The sequence below is a fragment of the Tinamus guttatus genome, unplaced genomic scaffold (genome assembly GCF_059628265.1).
Source record: "Tinamus guttatus ecotype Peru unplaced genomic scaffold, ASM5962826v1 Tinamus_guttatus_pri_ptg000528l, whole genome shotgun sequence".
Taxonomy (NCBI): Eukaryota; Metazoa; Chordata; class Aves; order Tinamiformes; family Tinamidae; genus Tinamus; species Tinamus guttatus.
Genome location: NW_028289062.1, coordinates 159,973 through 177,091, shown reverse-complemented (window position 1 = coordinate 177,091; position 17,119 = coordinate 159,973). Strand labels below are relative to the sequence as shown.

The 17,119-nt window shown below is 54.6% G+C and overlaps 1 protein-coding gene across 2 annotated transcripts; it reads left to right on the top strand.

Annotated features, from left to right (window-relative positions):
- The first annotated feature begins 7,515 nt into the window (after positions 1-7,515).
- On the top strand, positions 7,516-16,123 carry CLK3 (CDC like kinase 3). 2 transcript variants are annotated; one of them, XM_088533928.1, is made up of 12 exons: positions 7,516-7,659; positions 8,721-8,934; positions 10,888-10,981; positions 11,262-11,328; positions 12,295-12,411; positions 12,748-12,914; positions 13,359-13,453; positions 13,822-13,951; positions 14,276-14,358; positions 14,746-14,825; positions 15,531-15,621; positions 15,935-16,123. In XM_088533928.1, exons 1-12 carry the CDS (start codon positions 7,553-7,555, stop codon positions 16,118-16,120), a joined length of 1,431 nt encoding a protein of 476 aa, XP_088390054.1. In that variant the 5' UTR covers positions 7,516-7,552; the 3' UTR covers positions 16,121-16,123. The 2 variants fall into 2 exon arrangements, with proteins under 2 accessions (XP_088390054.1, XP_088390055.1); XM_088533929.1 differs by lacking the exons at positions 7,516-7,659; positions 8,721-8,934; positions 10,888-10,981.
- Positions 16,124-17,119: the final 996 nt, after the last annotated feature.

Genomic DNA, 17,119 nt, shown 5'->3' with positions numbered 1-17,119 from the left:
CAGATCCATGAGCTGCTTCATTCTGGCTGCTGCTGGCCTGTTCCTGCCGCTGCTTTCTGCAGGCCTTCAGCCAAGTTTTAAGTGAGCTTGTCACTCTCTCCATAGGAGATTCATCCACTGTGACATTTATTCTGACTGCTTGAACTTAGTTCTGCCTGGTTTAGATCTGGAGCCCCGTGACACAAAAGGGCTGTCACTTGAGCCCATCTAGGCTTCCTGGAGTGACTTCCTAAGCTGTACTTCAGTAGCCCCTGGATGCTCTCCATGTCCATGCACTCAGAAATAGGTGATATTTAAAATCTACTTCAGAGGGGCTGTGCTGTGTATGTGTATATTATGGTTAGCATATAACACTTCTCTCAGTTGCTCTCTGAACAAGCAACAAGTCCCCTTCAGATTGGCACCACGAAAGTGGCCCTCACTCAAATCAGACCTGCTGGATGGAAGCAGGAGAAATGAAGTCATTGTCATTTCCCTCCAAAGCTCCGCCTCAAAGCAGCTCCCACTCACATGTTCTCCTGCGGGGTCCTGGGCTGGCCCTTCCCACACACACATCTCCCCTGGCCTGGAGAGCAGATCTGAGCCCTATCCATCCTGCCCTGGTGACGTCCTTTCCATCCTCCAGGCCCGAGTCAGGTTTTTTTGAGCAGATGAAATACCTCAGATATGTACTTGTTGAGGGGTTTGTTTGTTTGTTTGGGGAGTTGTTTTTGTTTTTTTTTTTTTTAACCTCTTCAGGAAGTATTGGCATATCTTAATGCTTTTTTTATATATATATGTGGTTTTGCTGATGTTGTTTTTATTTTTATTTTCAATTGTAGCACCAAAGACAGAAAGAAAAACAAAGCTGAGCCAAAGAGCAGTGGCTTCCCCATCCCTTAGGCTACCCAGGAGACAAGTCCTGTCCCAGGACATGCGCATGGTGCAGGAGGACAGGTAGAGGTAGGAAAACAGGGGCAAGACTGGCTGCTGAGTGAGAGGATCTGTCCTTTCTGGACATCAGGGTGGCTGCAGGGTCCATTTTCCTATTGCAGGGCTTCATAATCCGTGTCTTTAGCAAAAACACTACACGCTTGCCAAGCCGCTCACAGCAAAGTGGCTTCTGACTGCCAAAAGCTCTGCTTGGCCTCGTGCCTTTGCACGGGACCAGCCTCCTCAGCTGTGCTGTGACCTTGTGCTATTCCAAGGTCATTAGATGCACAGACAACACAGTTTTGTTTCTCTCTGAGTGGCAGCTGTATTTCTACTCCCAGCACATGAGGATCTCTCTCTCTCCAACCAGAGATGAGGAAGGTGGTTACTTACCCATCTTACTGCTCCACAGGTCCTCATTCCTCCAGGTAGGACTGAGCCACACTTGTAAAAAAAAAATGCACATAGCAACCGGATGAGTTACAGAGCTTGTGTGACAGAGCTCATGATGCTGTCCCTTGCATAAACTCATAAACCCCTAAAACTGCATTTATAGAGCCCAGCTCGAGGGAGACGTGGTGACGATTTGGGGAGGAGGAGCAAAGGCGGTGGGGAATGCGCATGTCCTGAGACACCTTCTGCTCCGAGGTGGCTTTTGGTGGAAATAACAACCACCCCGATGCACGTGGGGAAGCAGGGCTGCTCTTTGTCTGCAGGGCATTTGCTTGGCGAATAACACAGCCCTCCAAGGCATTTCACTGTCTCAGACTCGGAGATGATTTTCCAGATTCTGGGGCTCATTCAGATCGTTTTCTTCTTGTTTTTTCCCCTTGGGTTTCGTTTTGTTTTGGAGATTGGGGTGGGCGGGTTTGGGGGCTGTTTCCTAAGAGTGGGACTGGGGAACTTTTTGCTTTTCCTTATGCTTTCTTCTCTGGTCCTGGGGAGCAGAGGTTAGTAATGGGTGTTTTTGCTTATATATCACATGCTAACATTGTGTTTTCTTGCACAGAAAGGCACTCAAATCACTGAACTGCTAAACAGCTTTGACACTACTAGAGTATTAATGTTTATAAGCTTTACACAACTTAGACTGGAACTAGACAGGGACTAACAGATTGTTTTGTATCCAATTCAGGGAAAGAGTCAAGTCAGGATGCGTAACAGATACCTCAGTAAAATAAGCTGCAACAATAAACTGGTCCTTTCGTGTGACACGGTGACAAGGACCAGCCATTCAGACTGTGAAGAGTAACCCTGTCCCTAGCCTGGCTTTGACACTGGCACTCGGCGTTTTGCTGAGCTCCAGGTCTCCTGCTGAGCTGCCGGGCTGTAGGGACAGGGTTCTGGGAAGCGGCAGCAGAGATGGGGTGGAGAAGCCGGGGAAGGCGGCACGCGGGCCGAGGTGCCAGCTCTCGCCAGCCCAATGCGTTGCGCTCGGGACATACTCGATTGTAAAGTACTCAGGGGTTTTGATACTGCAGCCAGGGCCGTTCCTCGGGTGAGCGCTCCGCTTCGCAGCGGGTCCCATTCCCTGGGAATCCCAGGCCAGCTCAGGTTTCGCAAGGAGCAGCCAAAAAAAAAGGCCCCCAGCCTCTCAAGCACCCACAGCAGTGGGCCTGATGCTCCCGCTCCCGGTGCAGATTTGCCCCCGGGATATACACCCGGCTGGGAAAAACACCCGCTCGCCCTCTTCCCGCAGATCCCAGCTCGCTCTGGGAAGGCACAAGCCGGCAAGGGCAGGAAGCAGCTCGGGAAGGGGCTCTCCAAGGAAGCGTGCAGGGCAGTGGGGAGCTGAGCAGGAGGCTGCGCTGCTGCTCAGCCCCGCCGTGGCCACCGCATTCGCGCTCCAAAGAGATTCCCATCAGAAGACATTTTCACCAGGCAGCTGCAGCAGCCTTGCTACTAGTTTTCTTACCTGTTAAAAAAGAAAAGAAAAAAAAAAGATAAAATAAGTAAATAAATTTTAAAAAAAGAAATGTGATAGCCTAGGCGGTGGATAAATACCTCAACATCTCCTTCCAACAAGTGTCTGTATATGTTGTTGTTGGGTTTTTCTATCTTACATGTTATCTGAATGTTTATATTCCAATAAACTTCTACCTCTTCACACGGTGACCCTGCAAGGCTGGTTTGGGGCAGTGCCGGGGGGCAGCTTTTCCTTTTCCCAGATTTTTCTCCTAGTTGCAGTGGGGATTGCTGCACTGGCCTGGCCTCACACTTGCTTTATTCGGGACTCAGCAGAGGATGAGGCTCGGGAAGCTGCCTGCCATTCAGATATCTGGGGGGAGTTCAAGCAAGTTCTGAAACTGCATTTTCCGTACACAAATGTGGATGCTCCTCGTTGCATCAGCTCTGAGTTCATCTCTCCTTGGCTCAGACTGGGCGCTTACAAGATGCTCTAAACGAGCTGTGAATTTTTGAGTATCTAGGATTAAGCTTTAGCCCTGTGCAGAATTCCTTCTGGGAAAGGCAGTGAAAACAGTGCTGGAAGTGGGGTCAGCTCCGTTCCCGCTGTTCATCCAGCCTTGGGATCTCCTGCCGGAGAGTTGGGAGCATCAGGGAGAACAACTCCCGCATGGCAGGAGCTGCTTCAACAGAGCATTGAATGCTCCCCAGCAGCGGGTGTTTGCACAGCAGCAGAAGTCGTTTTTCCAGTTGTGGAACCAGTTAGGTTGGAAATGACTCTCCAGAGCTTTTTTTTTTTTTTTTTTTTTTTTTCTGGTACCAGCGTTTCCGGGGCCCCAGTCTTGGTGTTTGCTTTGGCCGTGGGCCCGTGTGCAGGAGCTGAGCGCGGCGACGGGAACGGCCGCGCGGCGTCCCCAGCACGCGGCCCACGGAGCGGCCGCTTGGAGGCAGCTCACACGTCGCTCCGCGCCTTGTTCCATCCGGTACCGGAGCTCTGAAATCCTGGTGCCTCCCACAGCATCCCGGCCCTTTTGGCTCAGCTGTCCCCGAAGGGCCTGGCCCTGCGCCGCAAAGGGTCATCGGACGCTGCTGGAGCCTCTCCTGGGCTCCACTCCCAGCCTGTCCAGGCGGCTCGAAGCAGAGCCGCCACGCTGCCCCGCCGGGGTTTCGCCGGGGATCTGGAGTCCAGCCTCATCCATGGGAGCTGAGCCGAGGCCCCGCTCAGCCTCCCCGCAAGCCCTCGGCAGCAATAAGGAGAAGGGTGGGATGCAGCTGTGCGAGACGCAGTGAGCGCCCGAATGCGGCCGGTCCCTCCTATCCTGCTGCCCCGGCCCGCGAGCGCTGCTTGCTTCCCAGCAAGTGGCAGAGAGCTGAAGGGGGCACAGCCTGGGTTAAATCCTCTGGAAATGGGCCCCATCTCGGAGCAGTCCCCGGCAACGGACCAACAGATTCGCCAAGGGCCACGGTCCCCCCGCTACTGTCAGGAGAGCGCTTCTGAAATGCTCCGTGGCTCCAGTGGGCCAATAAGCGGCGCTTCTTCCGTCCTTACCATGGGGGCCAAAGGGCTGGCACTGCCCTGGCCACTGCTTCCGCTGCCTGCTCTGCCGCCGGCTCAGCAGCGTGCCGGGCTCCGCACCGACGTGGCCTGCTCGCCAGCCGAGGACATACTCGCTGTCATGGTCGTGGGCGCTTCCTCTGCTGCGACGTCTACATTAAGGTTGACCTGGTGCCCCAGCACCCAGGGTCCCGGTGCATGGTTGTGTGGAGGAAGAGCCCCAACCCTGCACTCCAGGAGCACTTCCAGTTCGGCTACCACAGCCTGGAGGGGCTGAGGGGCTTTGCCGTGTGCTTCACTGTGACACCTTGGTGGGAGAGGTCATGTTCCCCTGCGCTTGACTTGCCTGCCACACAGGACACCTTCCAGCTGCTGCCGGCAGCCATCGACCACCAAAACCAAGCTTGGAAAGGTCAGGGGCACACGGCAATGGGGGAGCAGCTCCCACGTGGCCCCACGTTCAGCCTCGCAAACCCGCCACAGCAGATCCCAAGCAGCCCCATTAAGCACAGCCCGGTTCAGCCGGCGGGGGAACTGCTGTGGATCGCAACGCTGGGCAGGAAAGGGATGGATGCAGATGGCAGAGAAGCTGGGCACCACCCTTAGGCAATAACAAACCCCAGCTTCACCCTCCTCACTCATTTTGGTCAGGTCTTGACCCACCATCATGCCTTGCCATGTGTCCTTGAGATGGAGTGGCTGGATGGCGTGGGAGAGGGTGTAACCAGTTTTCCTGCTCTCTGATATCACTGCAGTGCCTCAGTTCCCACGACATGAGCAGCAGTGTCCTCCCTCGCCAGCCTGAATCCCCCTTCCTTCTCCTCCAGTACCAAGCTTTGGCCAACCGACTCACGGTGCTGCTCCGCAAGGCGGAGAACCTGGGCTGGCCCACTCGCACGCCAGGCACACCAGGTAGGGCACAGTGTGGGAACCGAGGAAATGCCCACGTAGGGGAAGCCTTGATGGGTGGGAAGGAGATGGCACAGCGTGAGAGAGGAGCAAAAGTCTTGGCCGACACTGCCAGCTGCAGCACATCCATGTGCAGCTGCCAGTGCCTCGGAGCTGCTTCCCAAGCATCTTCTCCCTCCCAGGAGCAATTCTAGATGCCGGATCCTGACAGAGCCTTTTCTAATTCACTCTTGAAGACTCCCACCATTTCAATCCTACCTTTCCCAGACCCAAAAGTGAGCTGGGCCCGTTTAGCCTGGAGAAGAGAAGGCTGAGAGGAGATCTGATCAACATGTTCAAGTACCGGAGGAGTGATTGTAGGGAGGATGGGGCCAGGCTCTTCTCCCTGGTGGCCGGTGACAGGACGAGGGCTAATGGGTGTAAGTTGAAACATATGAGGTTTAATTTCCATATGAGGAAGAACTTCTTTACTGTGGGGGTGCCAGAGCCCTGGCACAGGCTGCCCAGGGAGGCTGTGGAGTCTCCTCTGGAGATCTTCCAAACCCGCCTGGTGCCACGTGCTCTGGGTGTCCCTGCTGGAGCAGGGGGTTGGACTAGATAATCCCTAGAGGTCCCTGACAACCTCAACCACTCTGTGATTATGTGTTTTAAAAAATGCAACATGAGGAAGCTTCTGCGCTGCTGTCCGTTGAAACTTGTTGCTCCCCCAGCCCATGCAGGAAGCCCCCACCATAGCTGTTACATGGAACAGCCTGGGAAGGGAGCAAGGATGCAATGAGAGGGCTTTGGAGGGCCTTACATCCTGAGCAGGGATGGGTAGGTGCCACCGAGGCAGTAAAACATCTCTCTGTCCCACCCCAACAGCTCCGTGGTTCCCACAGAGGTCTCATCTTTCTGCACATGCCCCTTTTGGCCGCTGCAAACCCTACCCACATGTCGCAGCATTGTCCATTGCAGGGACGGTCACGGTCCCTCTTACCAAGACTCTGTCTCTCTTTCCAGACCACTGCGTCATCATCCACCTTTACCACAATGGCCAAGTCATCGACACCAAGGAGACCAAGCCAATGGCTGGTACAACCCTGTCTGGAACATGCCCTTCCTCTTCAGCTGGGGACATCCAGCAGCACGAGCTGTGCCTGGGCTTCACCGTGATGCAGGTGGGCAGCTGTGGCTGTGCCCACGGCCACGGTTCACGCGTGCAGAAGGTGCCACTCACGCTCAGGAGCATCTCCAAGGTGCTGCCTGCGCGTGGGACCAGCCAGTGCTCGTGGAAGGTGGACAAGCAAGCCCAGAATTGGGCTGGTTCTCCTTGGACTGATGGTTGAGGGCGGTCAGCTGAGCTCTACACCCGTCTTCCCGTCTCCGCCATGGGCTGGAATCCACACGCGCAGCTGCGCCCCGGGCCAGGCACCTTGGCAGGAGACGTGCAGCCATGTGGAGGCCGCGCGGAGGCACCTCGGCCAGCCCGAAGTGCCCAGGCCCTTCCGGGACCCGTCCGCGCACGGAGGGGCGAGTGAAGGGGACCCTCCGTGCGTGCCACACGAACGGGGCGCTGGACAACCGAGCTCTATCCCTCTCCGGGGATATCCCTGCAGGCAGAAGCTGTTTGCTGGGTGCTTTTCTTTCATTACCGGCCCAATTGGGTGGCCGTTAAATAACTAAAGCGGTTGGCACAACGCGCGGGATGCTCGCTGCTCCATCGCGCTGTGCCTTGGGACGCGGTGGGATGGCGCAGGGGTGTCTCCGCTGAGACTTGGGGCTGCATGGGGCTACCCAGAGCGCGGGGACGGTGCTGGAGCAAGGCCAGAGCCATGGGAGACGCCACTGTTGACGCATGGGGGGACACTGGCACGGTGGCGAGGAAGACCACGGTGAGGAAGGCCTGGGTGGGGAAGGCCACGGCCAGGAAAACCACAAGGACAACCACGGTCAAGACGACGATGGTGAGGAAAGCCATGGCAAGACGGAGGTGCATGGTGAGGAAGGCCGCACTGAGGAAGACTACGGTGAGGGAGCCCATGGCGAGGAAGGCCCCGGCGCGCAGGGGGTTAATGAGGCTCCTCCAGAGTAGCGAGGCGGCGGGCGGAGCGGCCGGAGCGGCGCAGGGCGGTGGCGGAAGCGGAAGCGGAAGGGGGCCCGGTGCGGGCCGCAGCGGGGGAGGCGGCGCCGAGGGGGCGGTGAGCGGCGCGGGCCGCGCGGGGGTTCCCGGGCCTCGCGGCAGCCTCCCGCCGCCGCGCGGGGCCGAACGGGCGCTCTCCGTGTCCGCAGATGCAGCACTGCAGGAGGCCCCGCTCCCCCGGGCCGCGGAGCCCCTGGGGCCGCCGGTGCGCGAGGAGCCGCTCCCGCAGGCCGCCGCGCAGGCCGCGGTCCCGCAGGTGAGCAGCTCCCGCCGCCTCTCCCGGGAGCCCGCGGGCAGGGCGGCTGCCGGCGCGTCCGCCGGGACGGGCCCGGGGAGGCCCCACGAGCGGAGGCGGGACGGGCCCGGGGAGCAGGGCCGTCCCGCGGGCTTCCCTCGTGTCGCGGCTCCGGCTGGGGAGTAAGCCTTGGATTCCCGATTTGCTCCGTGGTTTAACTGCTGCTTGGATCTGGGTTTCGTTCCCGTGGAAGGAGCGCCCCGTGGGATCCTGCCGCCCCACGCAATGCCCCTCGTGGGTTGTGTAGAGAAGGTTTAGGTGAAAAACACCCTTTGCTGGGCAAAAGCCATTCTGCCCCTTTGGGCTCAGGCTCCTGCCGGGTTGATGATGGCCCTGGAATTTGAACCTTTTGGATTCTCTGCTGTTCCTGAATTCTCTTGAAAGCTCCCAGCGGGATCTCACAAAGGTGCTTTTCTGGGGGAATATCAGTGGTGGGGTAAAACTGCGCGCTTTTCACTTCATTTTTCTGGCATAGTTCAGACCTCCAGCTGCTGCTGCCCAGCCGAGCGCAGAGGAGCGGTCTCTGCTCTTGGGTTAATGCACACACAGTGCCCAAAACTGCCTGAGACTGCTGGTGGCTGCTGAGCAAGGGCTGCTTTGCGGCCCCAGCGTGTTATCCGAGGCAGTGGTTTAGCCAGACTTTCCGTGTGGCTTTTGCTAATGATCTATGGAGTTGTTGTGCCAGAACCCGTGGTGTTTAGGGGATGCTGATCCCCACCGGGGTGGTGCCAAGTGCCCTCCTGCTGCCTTCTGTTCTCACCTGTGGAAAAACTAATGAACCTCCTTCCTGCGGGCAGAAAAATACCTGCATGTCAGGGTGGAGGTGGCTCTGAAAAGGCAGTGGCTCAAATCTAGCTCTGAGTCTGTGAGCGGTTTTCCTCTGGCTTCCTGAAACAGGGAATGTCCCGTGGATTCTTTTACGTGACTTTCTCCTCCTCGTCAGCATGAGGAGGAGCTCGGTGCTCACTGTAGCCGCCTTTCCCGTTCTCCCATTTCCAAAAGCACGTTTCTTTGCCCCACAGCCGTGACAGGCTGCCCTACCACCGGCGGTACCGAGACAGGCGGGACAGCGACGCCTACGGCTTCGAGGAGCGGAGCCCGTCCTTTGGAGAGGATGCGGAGTGGAGCCGCGCGCGCTGCTGGCGGCGGTGGCGGGGCCGGGGGCAGCGCCGCGCGGGGCAGCACCAGCACCGCTGCCGCAAGCGCAGGACCAGGTCTTGTAGCAGCGCCTCCTCGGTGAGTAGCATCCGCAACGAGCTCGGGATTGCGCAGGGCCTTAACTGCTCTTTTACCTCCTTCCAGCTCAGAGCGCCCTGGGTGAGTACCTCCAATCCCATTTTTGTGTTTGATTACGTGGCTTGTGTGGTCCTGAATCTCGCTGGGATGGAAGCGTCTGTACGTGGAAGGTTTATACGTGACGAGGGTTTCGCTTCCACCCTTCGATGCTGCTTTAGGGGTTTGGGGACATAGTGCAAAACGCTCCTGCGGAGGCCGGGATCCTGGGCCATACGGGATCTGTCAGCTGTATCAAGGCTTGCTGTGCTGAGTCGTTAGCCACGTGGTTATTAACTCTTGTCCCACAGTATTTAGAGGCTTTCACCTCTGAAAATACGCACGTGCTCTCTGCCTACTGTCACACGAGTGCCCTCGCATTTCAACTTCTTTGAAAACTTCAGTGTTTTCCCCTCTAATTATAATGCAACACGTTATCTCTTGCCTTAGATGTTTGAAGGATTAACAGGGATATTCAGTGGTGGGTGGGGAGTCTTGTCCCAGAACCTGGCATGCCCTGGCAGTGGTGTGAGGTACCAGAGCAAAAGTCTCTGCTGCGCTGCTGCTCTCCCTGCAGTAAGGAGCGTTTCTGCTGTTCACAACTCCTTATTTTCAGATGTTATCGCAACCAAGTCCTGACCCCTGCAGTTATACTGCATAGCTGCATGGCTTGGAACTTCCAATGGTCTGTTGCTTTCCTCATTTTATCTTTCTGGTTGACTTTTCCAGTTGAGAAAAGGGCAAGGTTGTGATTAAAACCCTCCAACGGTGCGTGTGCATGTGCCGATACAGCGTGCAGGCTTTGGCTGGCGCGATCTAAACCCTTCAAGGTCTCCCAGCTCTCAGCTGTTCTTTCTACCTTCTCCATTTCAGCCAACCTGTCAGGGTGTGTTGGTTGCTCCCTATTTTGGACGGGCAGGGGGGTGCGGGGTGCACTAGAGGAGCTGGATAGACGCTCAGGTGTAGCAGTGCAGAGCCTCGTTAGCGTTCCTTTGGCTGCAGAGGCTGTAACTTTGTTTTAGGGGTAAGCAGAACAGCTCAGGTTTCGGGCCGTTTGCTTTGTGGCCCGTTGCATCCTCCTGGGAACGTTCAGCTGGTTTTCCAGTAGAAGCTGGTGGTCGCAGGGGTGAAGGTGACCTCCTGCCTCCAGCGGACACTGGAAGATGTAGGTGAAACACTGCCCTGCTCCGAAAGTTCTTCCAGGCTTAAATTTGCATCCCGAGCAAGATGTGCAATGCTGCAAGGTCTGTCTGCATCCAGGCGGGCTCGCAGAGGCAGCATCAGCCTCCTTGGTCCTGTGAGGAAGGGAGGGGGCAGGAAACGTCCCTGTGTAGTTGGTGACCCATTAACTGAGGTTCAGGAGAGCAGCCTCCGCGTTGGGAGACCTGCTCCTCTGGCTTCTACTGGACAGCTCGGCCGAACTTAGAGCCTCTATGCCCATCGTCACGTTTGCCAGCGGAGAGAATGACCTCCTTCTGGCAAAGCTCGTGCTCTTCCTCCACCTCATTCCTCTGCTAGCACCCTCTGGTGCTGTGGAGGAAGCTGCTCCTCAGTGGCAAATCCCGTGGGGAATCTTGGTGCCAAACCAGTGCCTGGAGCTTCCCAGCTGCTGCTTCCCTGCAGAGAAGAGGGGGGCGTTTTCCTGCTGCATCACACCCTGTAGCTAATGAGAGAGTTTCTTTACGTACCTGTAGCTGTTGATTACTTTTCTGTTTTGAAGCTAGTTTGTGTCTTGACGTGTCCCTTGCAATATCCCTATCGTTATATATGCTGTGTGCCTTATGAAATGCTGGCATCTGGAAAACCCAACCACGGACGCACCATCGCCTCCACCTCTGACCGACCCGCCCCGCGCGCCCTCGGATCCGCCGCGGTGCGCGCTCGCCCACATGCCGTCTCGGGGGGCGGCGCGTGCAGCGGAGCCCGCAGAGCAGTAAGCGCAGCAGGAGCGTGGAGGATGACAAGGAAGGCCACCTGGTGTGCAGGACCGGCGATTGGCTCCAAGAGCGATGTACAGCCACCTTTCGTAAAACTTTACCTCTCTACTTCCTATCCCCGTGTTAGACGAGATCTCACTCTTTATTTTGTGTCCTGGAGGGGTCTCTAGTGTTTATTGCTTATAAATGGACTGACCGATAATTTTGTCTCAGGCAGACAATAGACACTTGAGTTTTAAAGAGCGTAGCAGAGAGGCAGTTTTTTCGTTTTTGGCGTTTTGTTGCTGTGCAAGGGCAGGAGCGCAGCCCTCACCAGGCCTCCAGGTTCACACCCGCGCGTGTTCTCTCTCCTAGATGAAATCGTCGGCAGCCTTGGGGAAGGCACTTTTGGCAAAGTCGTGGAGTGTGTGGACCATGCCAGGTAGGCACCTCCCGCTCCCTGGAACGAGCTCAGCCGCTCCCGAGCGTGGTGGTGACACTGCCAGCTCCGGGGGGCCTGGGACTCCACTGGGCTCGAGCGCAGTCACCTGCCACTCGTCACCGTGGCAGGAGTCACTCCTCTTAGCAAGCACAGAGGGGCCTTATTCAAAGCTCAGCCATGCAGGCTTGCAAACTGAGACATTAATCCAAGCGAGGCTGTTCTGCTGCCCTGCAGTAGAGCAGTGAATTTTGGCAGGGGCCTGGGACAGTCAGCTGAGGAAAGTGACCTCTTAACTTGCCAGAGTACTATTTATTATTCTTTTCTCATCTCCTGTGATTACACTTGACCCTCTTCTCTTCCTAACCTTCTGTCTGGCCCCGAGCCACGGGATAAGCCTAGTGCAGGATCCTTCTGCCTCTTCAGAAATTTCTTGGACACAGTTGGAGAAAGGAGGTGTCCGCTGGAGTCACAGTGACCTTATCAGCTGCTGTGTCAGGACATGATGCATTTGCAGGGCTTTTCGCAGCTCTCCTTGGAATGATACGAGCAATAGTGGTCTTTCACTTCAAATTTCAGTTTCAGTATTTAACTCCTGGACAAGGTTTGGAACATCCAGTCCTCCCAGCTGTTATGTGCTGTTATGCGTGTCTACTTTTTTCTTCGCACACAAATACTATCATATTCTCATCCCAAGCTTGCTGAGCATTTCCTCCTCCCTCTGCCCGATGCCGTTTCTCACTAATCAGTCAGTGGTTGCCATGTGCTTGCTCAGAGGCCTCTCAGAATGGCCCCTGCAGGGGGTGGCATTACCTAAAGGAAGTCAGTGGGACTGTGTTACTGCAGTTCTTGGAGTCCCAGTTACTCCAGTCATGTTCTTCAGGGCGTGCATGCTCAGTGCAGTGAGGATGCATCTGTGGATGTGATCTCAGCTTTTTATTGCACTTCAGCCTGTCTCTTTCCCTACAGAGGCAAATCTCAGGTGGCACTGAAAATCATAAAAAACGTTGGGAAGTACCGCGAAGCAGCCAGGCTAGAGATCAACGTCCTGAAGAAGATCAAAGAGAAGGACAAGGAGAACAAATTGTAAGTTCTTCCAGGGCTTCAAGGTGGTAAGTGCTGCCTTCTAGACATAGGCCTCATGTAGAGCTGGCTTTTGCCTTTGGATATCCTGCTGAGCATTTGCATGTGTAACTGTAGCTGCTATCACAACAGTTCACAGGAAGCGTAAGTTAACCCAGGTCCTCTTCTGAGGAGAGCTTGCTGCCTTGTTTCGTTGAGTTTGAGATCTGTATGGGAAGGTGTTTGAGCTGGGGGAGGTCTCGCGGAGCACGTGCTCACTGCCCACCTCTGAAATAGGCAAGGGCTGAGGAAACGGCTGCTCTGTGAGCGCCTGCTTAATCCTCACGTGTCTCTCTGCAGCTTGTGCGTCCTCATGTCGGACTGGTTCAACTTCCACGGCCACATGTGCATTGCCTTCGAGCTCCTGGGCAAGAACACCTTCGAGTTCCTGAAGGAGAACAACTTCCAGCCATACCCTCTCCCTCAGATTCGGCACATGGCCTACCAGCTCTGCCATGCCTTGAGATGTAAGTCACCCAGGGCTGGCTGCCTGGCTTCCCCACAGCTCTCTGGTCTTCAGTACCTGCTTTTCACGCACGGGCATTAATGGCAGCTGAAGCTTCCAGCCATTTTTTAACCCTTGTGTGAAGCTTACTGAAAAAAGTAGCGAGATGCTGGTGTCTGTGGAGGGTAGATCAGGGAGGGGTTCTGGAGCAGCAGACTCTAGACCGACTTCTTCCTTTTTCTTCTGAAAGGAGTGGAAGGAAGACCTGTAACCTCTCCTTTGCAAAAGGTGCCTTGTGCCTGTCAGAAATACCTAGCTAGGCAAGGAGGTGCTCACCAGGCTGGTGTGGAAGGAGCTGGTTTGGCAGAGGGCTGAGGGAGCTTTGCTTGGCTCACTGGGCAGAACTGTACAGATAGTTTGGGGTGTGTTTTTCTTATAAAGTTTTTTCTCCTCCCGACCTGTGCAGTTTTACATGACAACCAGCTGACTCACACTGACCTCAAGCCAGAAAACATCTTGTTTGTCAACTCGGATTTTGACACGTTGTACAACGAGAAAAAGGTGAGTTGTGTGTGAAAGAGGTGAGTAGTCCAGGAATAGCCTCCCTCTTTCTCCTGGCACAAACTGGATCTCTGGACATGCCCTAAGGCGCATCAGTGGTCTGTTTAGTTAGGCCAGACTAGAAGCTGGGTCTTTTCTCGTGTCCTTTGGTAGCTCTAAGGTTCAGGTCCATAAAGTGGCTTTTTATGGTGCTTTCCTTAATGCTGCTCAGAGATGCAGAGAGCTCAAAGTTTCACAGGTCTAGTACTTCTGATGACTAATGCAGATATGCATTAATGCAGACATGGCAGCTCTGGGGCTGTTCTCAAAGCCTACCTTAAACCCGAACCAGTTTTCAGAAGCACTCAGCACTACTTGTTGCTTTGCAGAGCTGTGAGGAGAAATCCATAAGGAACACGAGCATCCGTGTGGCAGACTTTGGAAGTGCCACGTTTGATCACGAGCACCACACCACTATTGTTGCCACCCGGCACTACCGTCCGCCAGAAGTCATCCTGGGTGAGTAGTGCCAGGATCTGGGGCATTTTAGGCCGATGGAGGAGAACAGCGGGCCTGGGAATATGCTGATTGCATGAAAATTATCCATGGATAATATATGCCCTTCACGGGGAGTGCTGAGGGCTAGGAAATGCTGGTGAAACTCATGAAATGCTCAAATGGGCCCCAAGGGGGCCCCATGGGCACCACATGTCACCGCAACGCCCTGCAAAACGAACCAACAACTTCCACCCATGTCTTCCTCCAGTCCTTGCAGTCCTAAAACTAGAAGAGGAGAAATCTGGTGGGATTTGTTGGGAGCTTAAAGCTTTGTTTTCTTTGCAGAGCTGGGCTGGGCACAGCCCTGTGATGTCTGGAGCACCGGCTGCATTTTGTTTGAGTATTACCGTGGTTTCACGCTCTTCCAGGTATGACTCCTGCAAAAAGCTTTGCACCCTTCGACTGTCCTAAGAAGTTTTAATATCTAAAACATCCAACTCTTAGTTGGAGGGAAGGGAAATGCAGACCAGGCACTGAAAATCAGGGTCTGATTTTCTACAGGCTGAATTAAGCACAGGAAATCCGGTAGACTGGGGACTCCTGACTTAGTGAAAGGACAAGATCCAGGTCATTTTGTTTTTTGCCCTGTACCTGTGAAATTGAAAAAATCCAAAGAGAAGATGAAGTTGGAAGAGACCTGCATCATTCCTGGCTGAAGCTCATCCGATTTCACCCTACACTTGTACCATTACAAACTTTTTGTTGTCAGATCTCCACGTTCTTAAGTAATGCACCTTTGCTCTTTGCTTTTGCAGACCCATGAGAATCGTGAGCATCTTGTCATGATGGAAAAAATCCTTGGGCCGATTCCATCGCACATGATTCACAAAACCCGGTAAGAACCTTCCTGAACTGTGATGGTCCAATCAGCTGCCTGGACTGGTGGATTAGTCAGAATAGCAACACTCTGTCCACGTACACGTCTTAGCAATGTGGTTATAACCCTGGAGAGACTTCATGGTAGCAGAGTAGCAGAGGGTGTATGGTGTCTTCTGTTTTCATTTTTCCCCTCTTCTGTGAGCCTGATCACAGGCTTCAAGGGAAATGCAGTTTATGTACTGCGGAGATTATAGTGTTTAAGTCTGTAAGCTTAACCTGAGGGGAGCTGTGGTGCTGCAATTACGTGGAGATGGGCAGCTACTGCTGAGAAGCCATCTCAGGCAATTCTTTATCCTCCTCAAACAGGACTATTTTGTTTTTTGGTGTAGTAGCTGCCTGTAATTTGCCTTATGAGGGAAGTGGAGGATCTGATCTGCACACGGCCGCCCTGGATCATGGAAGCAACTCCCTGTTCTGTGGCTCTTTCTCACTCTAAAGCATATGGATGAAGTGTTTTATTCTTCAGGAACAGGGTGTCTTACTTGGCTTTTTCTTTCTTGAGTAACTATTTCTTTTGCTTATTTCTGGCACTGGATAAAAATGCCTTCTCAGAGCTGCGCTGCAGAGGCTGGGGCGACATCGTCAGCGAGTCCTGCAGGCTGCTGCTTTCCCTCTGTGGCTTAGCCCTTCTGCCTTACTGAATGCTCTCCCTTGCTCCTAGGAAACAAAAATACTTCCACAATGGGAACCTGGTGTGGGACGAGAACACGTCGGACGGCAGATATGTCCAGGAGAACTGCAAGCCCCTGCGGGTAGGTGCCTCTGCGCGGGGTAGGTGACAGCCCTGCTGCCCTTCCGGGTTTAGGATGACGTGCAGACTGCTGTGCAGCCTCCTCCCCAGGCCAATGTCTTGCTTGTAAGTTCACCGTGCTGTTACAAAGTGGCATCTCCTGCAGCATTGCATCACCTCCTGTTGGTGACCTGAAGAGTGGGGGACTAGTAGTTTTGCTCAGCAGCAAAGTTACAGCCCCAGAGCCCTTCCTGCTTTGGGAGGGAGAAGCAGATGGAGGCGATCCAAGACGTTACCCCATAGCCATGCTACATCTGTGCCATGTTCTCCCTCAGACGTACATGCTGCACGATTCGCTGGAGCACGCGCAGCTCTTCGACTTGATGAGGAGCATGCTGGAATTCGACCCTTGCCGCCGAATTACGTTCTCTGAGGCACTCCTGCATCCCTTCTTTGCCGGGCTCTCTGCGGAGGAGAGGATGCTGTGTGGCCGCGGTGCCAGCCGGGACCTCAGCAGATGACAGTGGGGCTGTGCGTGTGCCGACTATACATGTGTATATACGTGGGTGTATAGGGGTCTGGCCGCTGCCCTGCCCCTCTGGTCCCCCTCGTCTCGCTCAGAGGTACTGCTGCCCACTGTGACAAGGACCCTGCAGAGGGGAGGGGAAGGAAAGCTACGTTGCAAAGCACAGATTTGTCTATTTATACGTTGTAAAGTTAAAATAAAGTGTTTCTTATGGTTTGATACTTCCCTTGCAGCCTCCTCCTCTTTGCTGCAAAGGAAGAGGAGGAGTGGGAAAATAAGGAGGAAAATCAGTAGCAGCAATCTTGGTTTCTGGGGAGGGCAAAAAGGGAGGAGGAGCAGAATAACCTCTCCCTGGTCTCTGGCCCTGCACAGGGAAAGCTTGTTCCAGAAGTGGGATGAGGCCCTAGAGGAGTAGCACACAAATGAGGAGGTGCACAGATGTAGCACACATGAATAGTTGCACTTTATTTCAGAGCTTCCCCCAGCAGGGGCAGAAATTAGTCATTACAAACAGAAGGTCACAAATGGAGTATCAAGCAGTTACACAGTGCAGTGATCTTCACATGTCAGTGACCAGAACAGCAGTTCTTATGGTGAAGGGGGTGGAAGAAACTATCTCAAACATGGATTTAAGAAAAAAAAAAAAAAAAAAGTGTTGCATTCTTGAAATTAACTGGCAGGGGAGGAATATGGGGCCAGACCCGTTCTTGGTCTTGCAGAGTGCTCCACCAGTTGCCCTTGCACCTGAGCTGAAATTCAGATCAGCTTTTGTCTGAGGGAGAAAGTACAGGCAAGCACCCCCCTCTCCTCTCAGCCTAGACGAGGGAGCGCAGGGTGAAGCCCAACAGGGCAGAGCGCAGCGTGGAGCTCCCTGCGTTTCCATAAGGATCAGGAAGCTTTTCCCTCAGCAGAGACACTCACACCCACCCCCTCCATGTAGAACTGCTTGCTTTGTCTCTTATCCAACTTCCCCCCCTGCCTTGCTGTGGGGCTG

Coding starts and splice junctions, on each gene's coding strand:
- CLK3 (XM_088533928.1), top strand. CDS start 7,553: ATGCAGCACTGCAGGAGGCCCCGCTCCCCCGGGCCGCGGAGCCCCTGG. Junction 7,660..8,720: donor CGCAGGCCGCGGTCCCGCAG/GTGAGCAGCTCC, acceptor TTTGCCCCACAG/CCGTGACAGGCTGCCCTACC. Junction 10,982..11,261: donor CGATTGGCTCCAAGAGCGAT/GTACAGCCACCT, acceptor TCTCTCTCCTAG/ATGAAATCGTCGGCAGCCTT.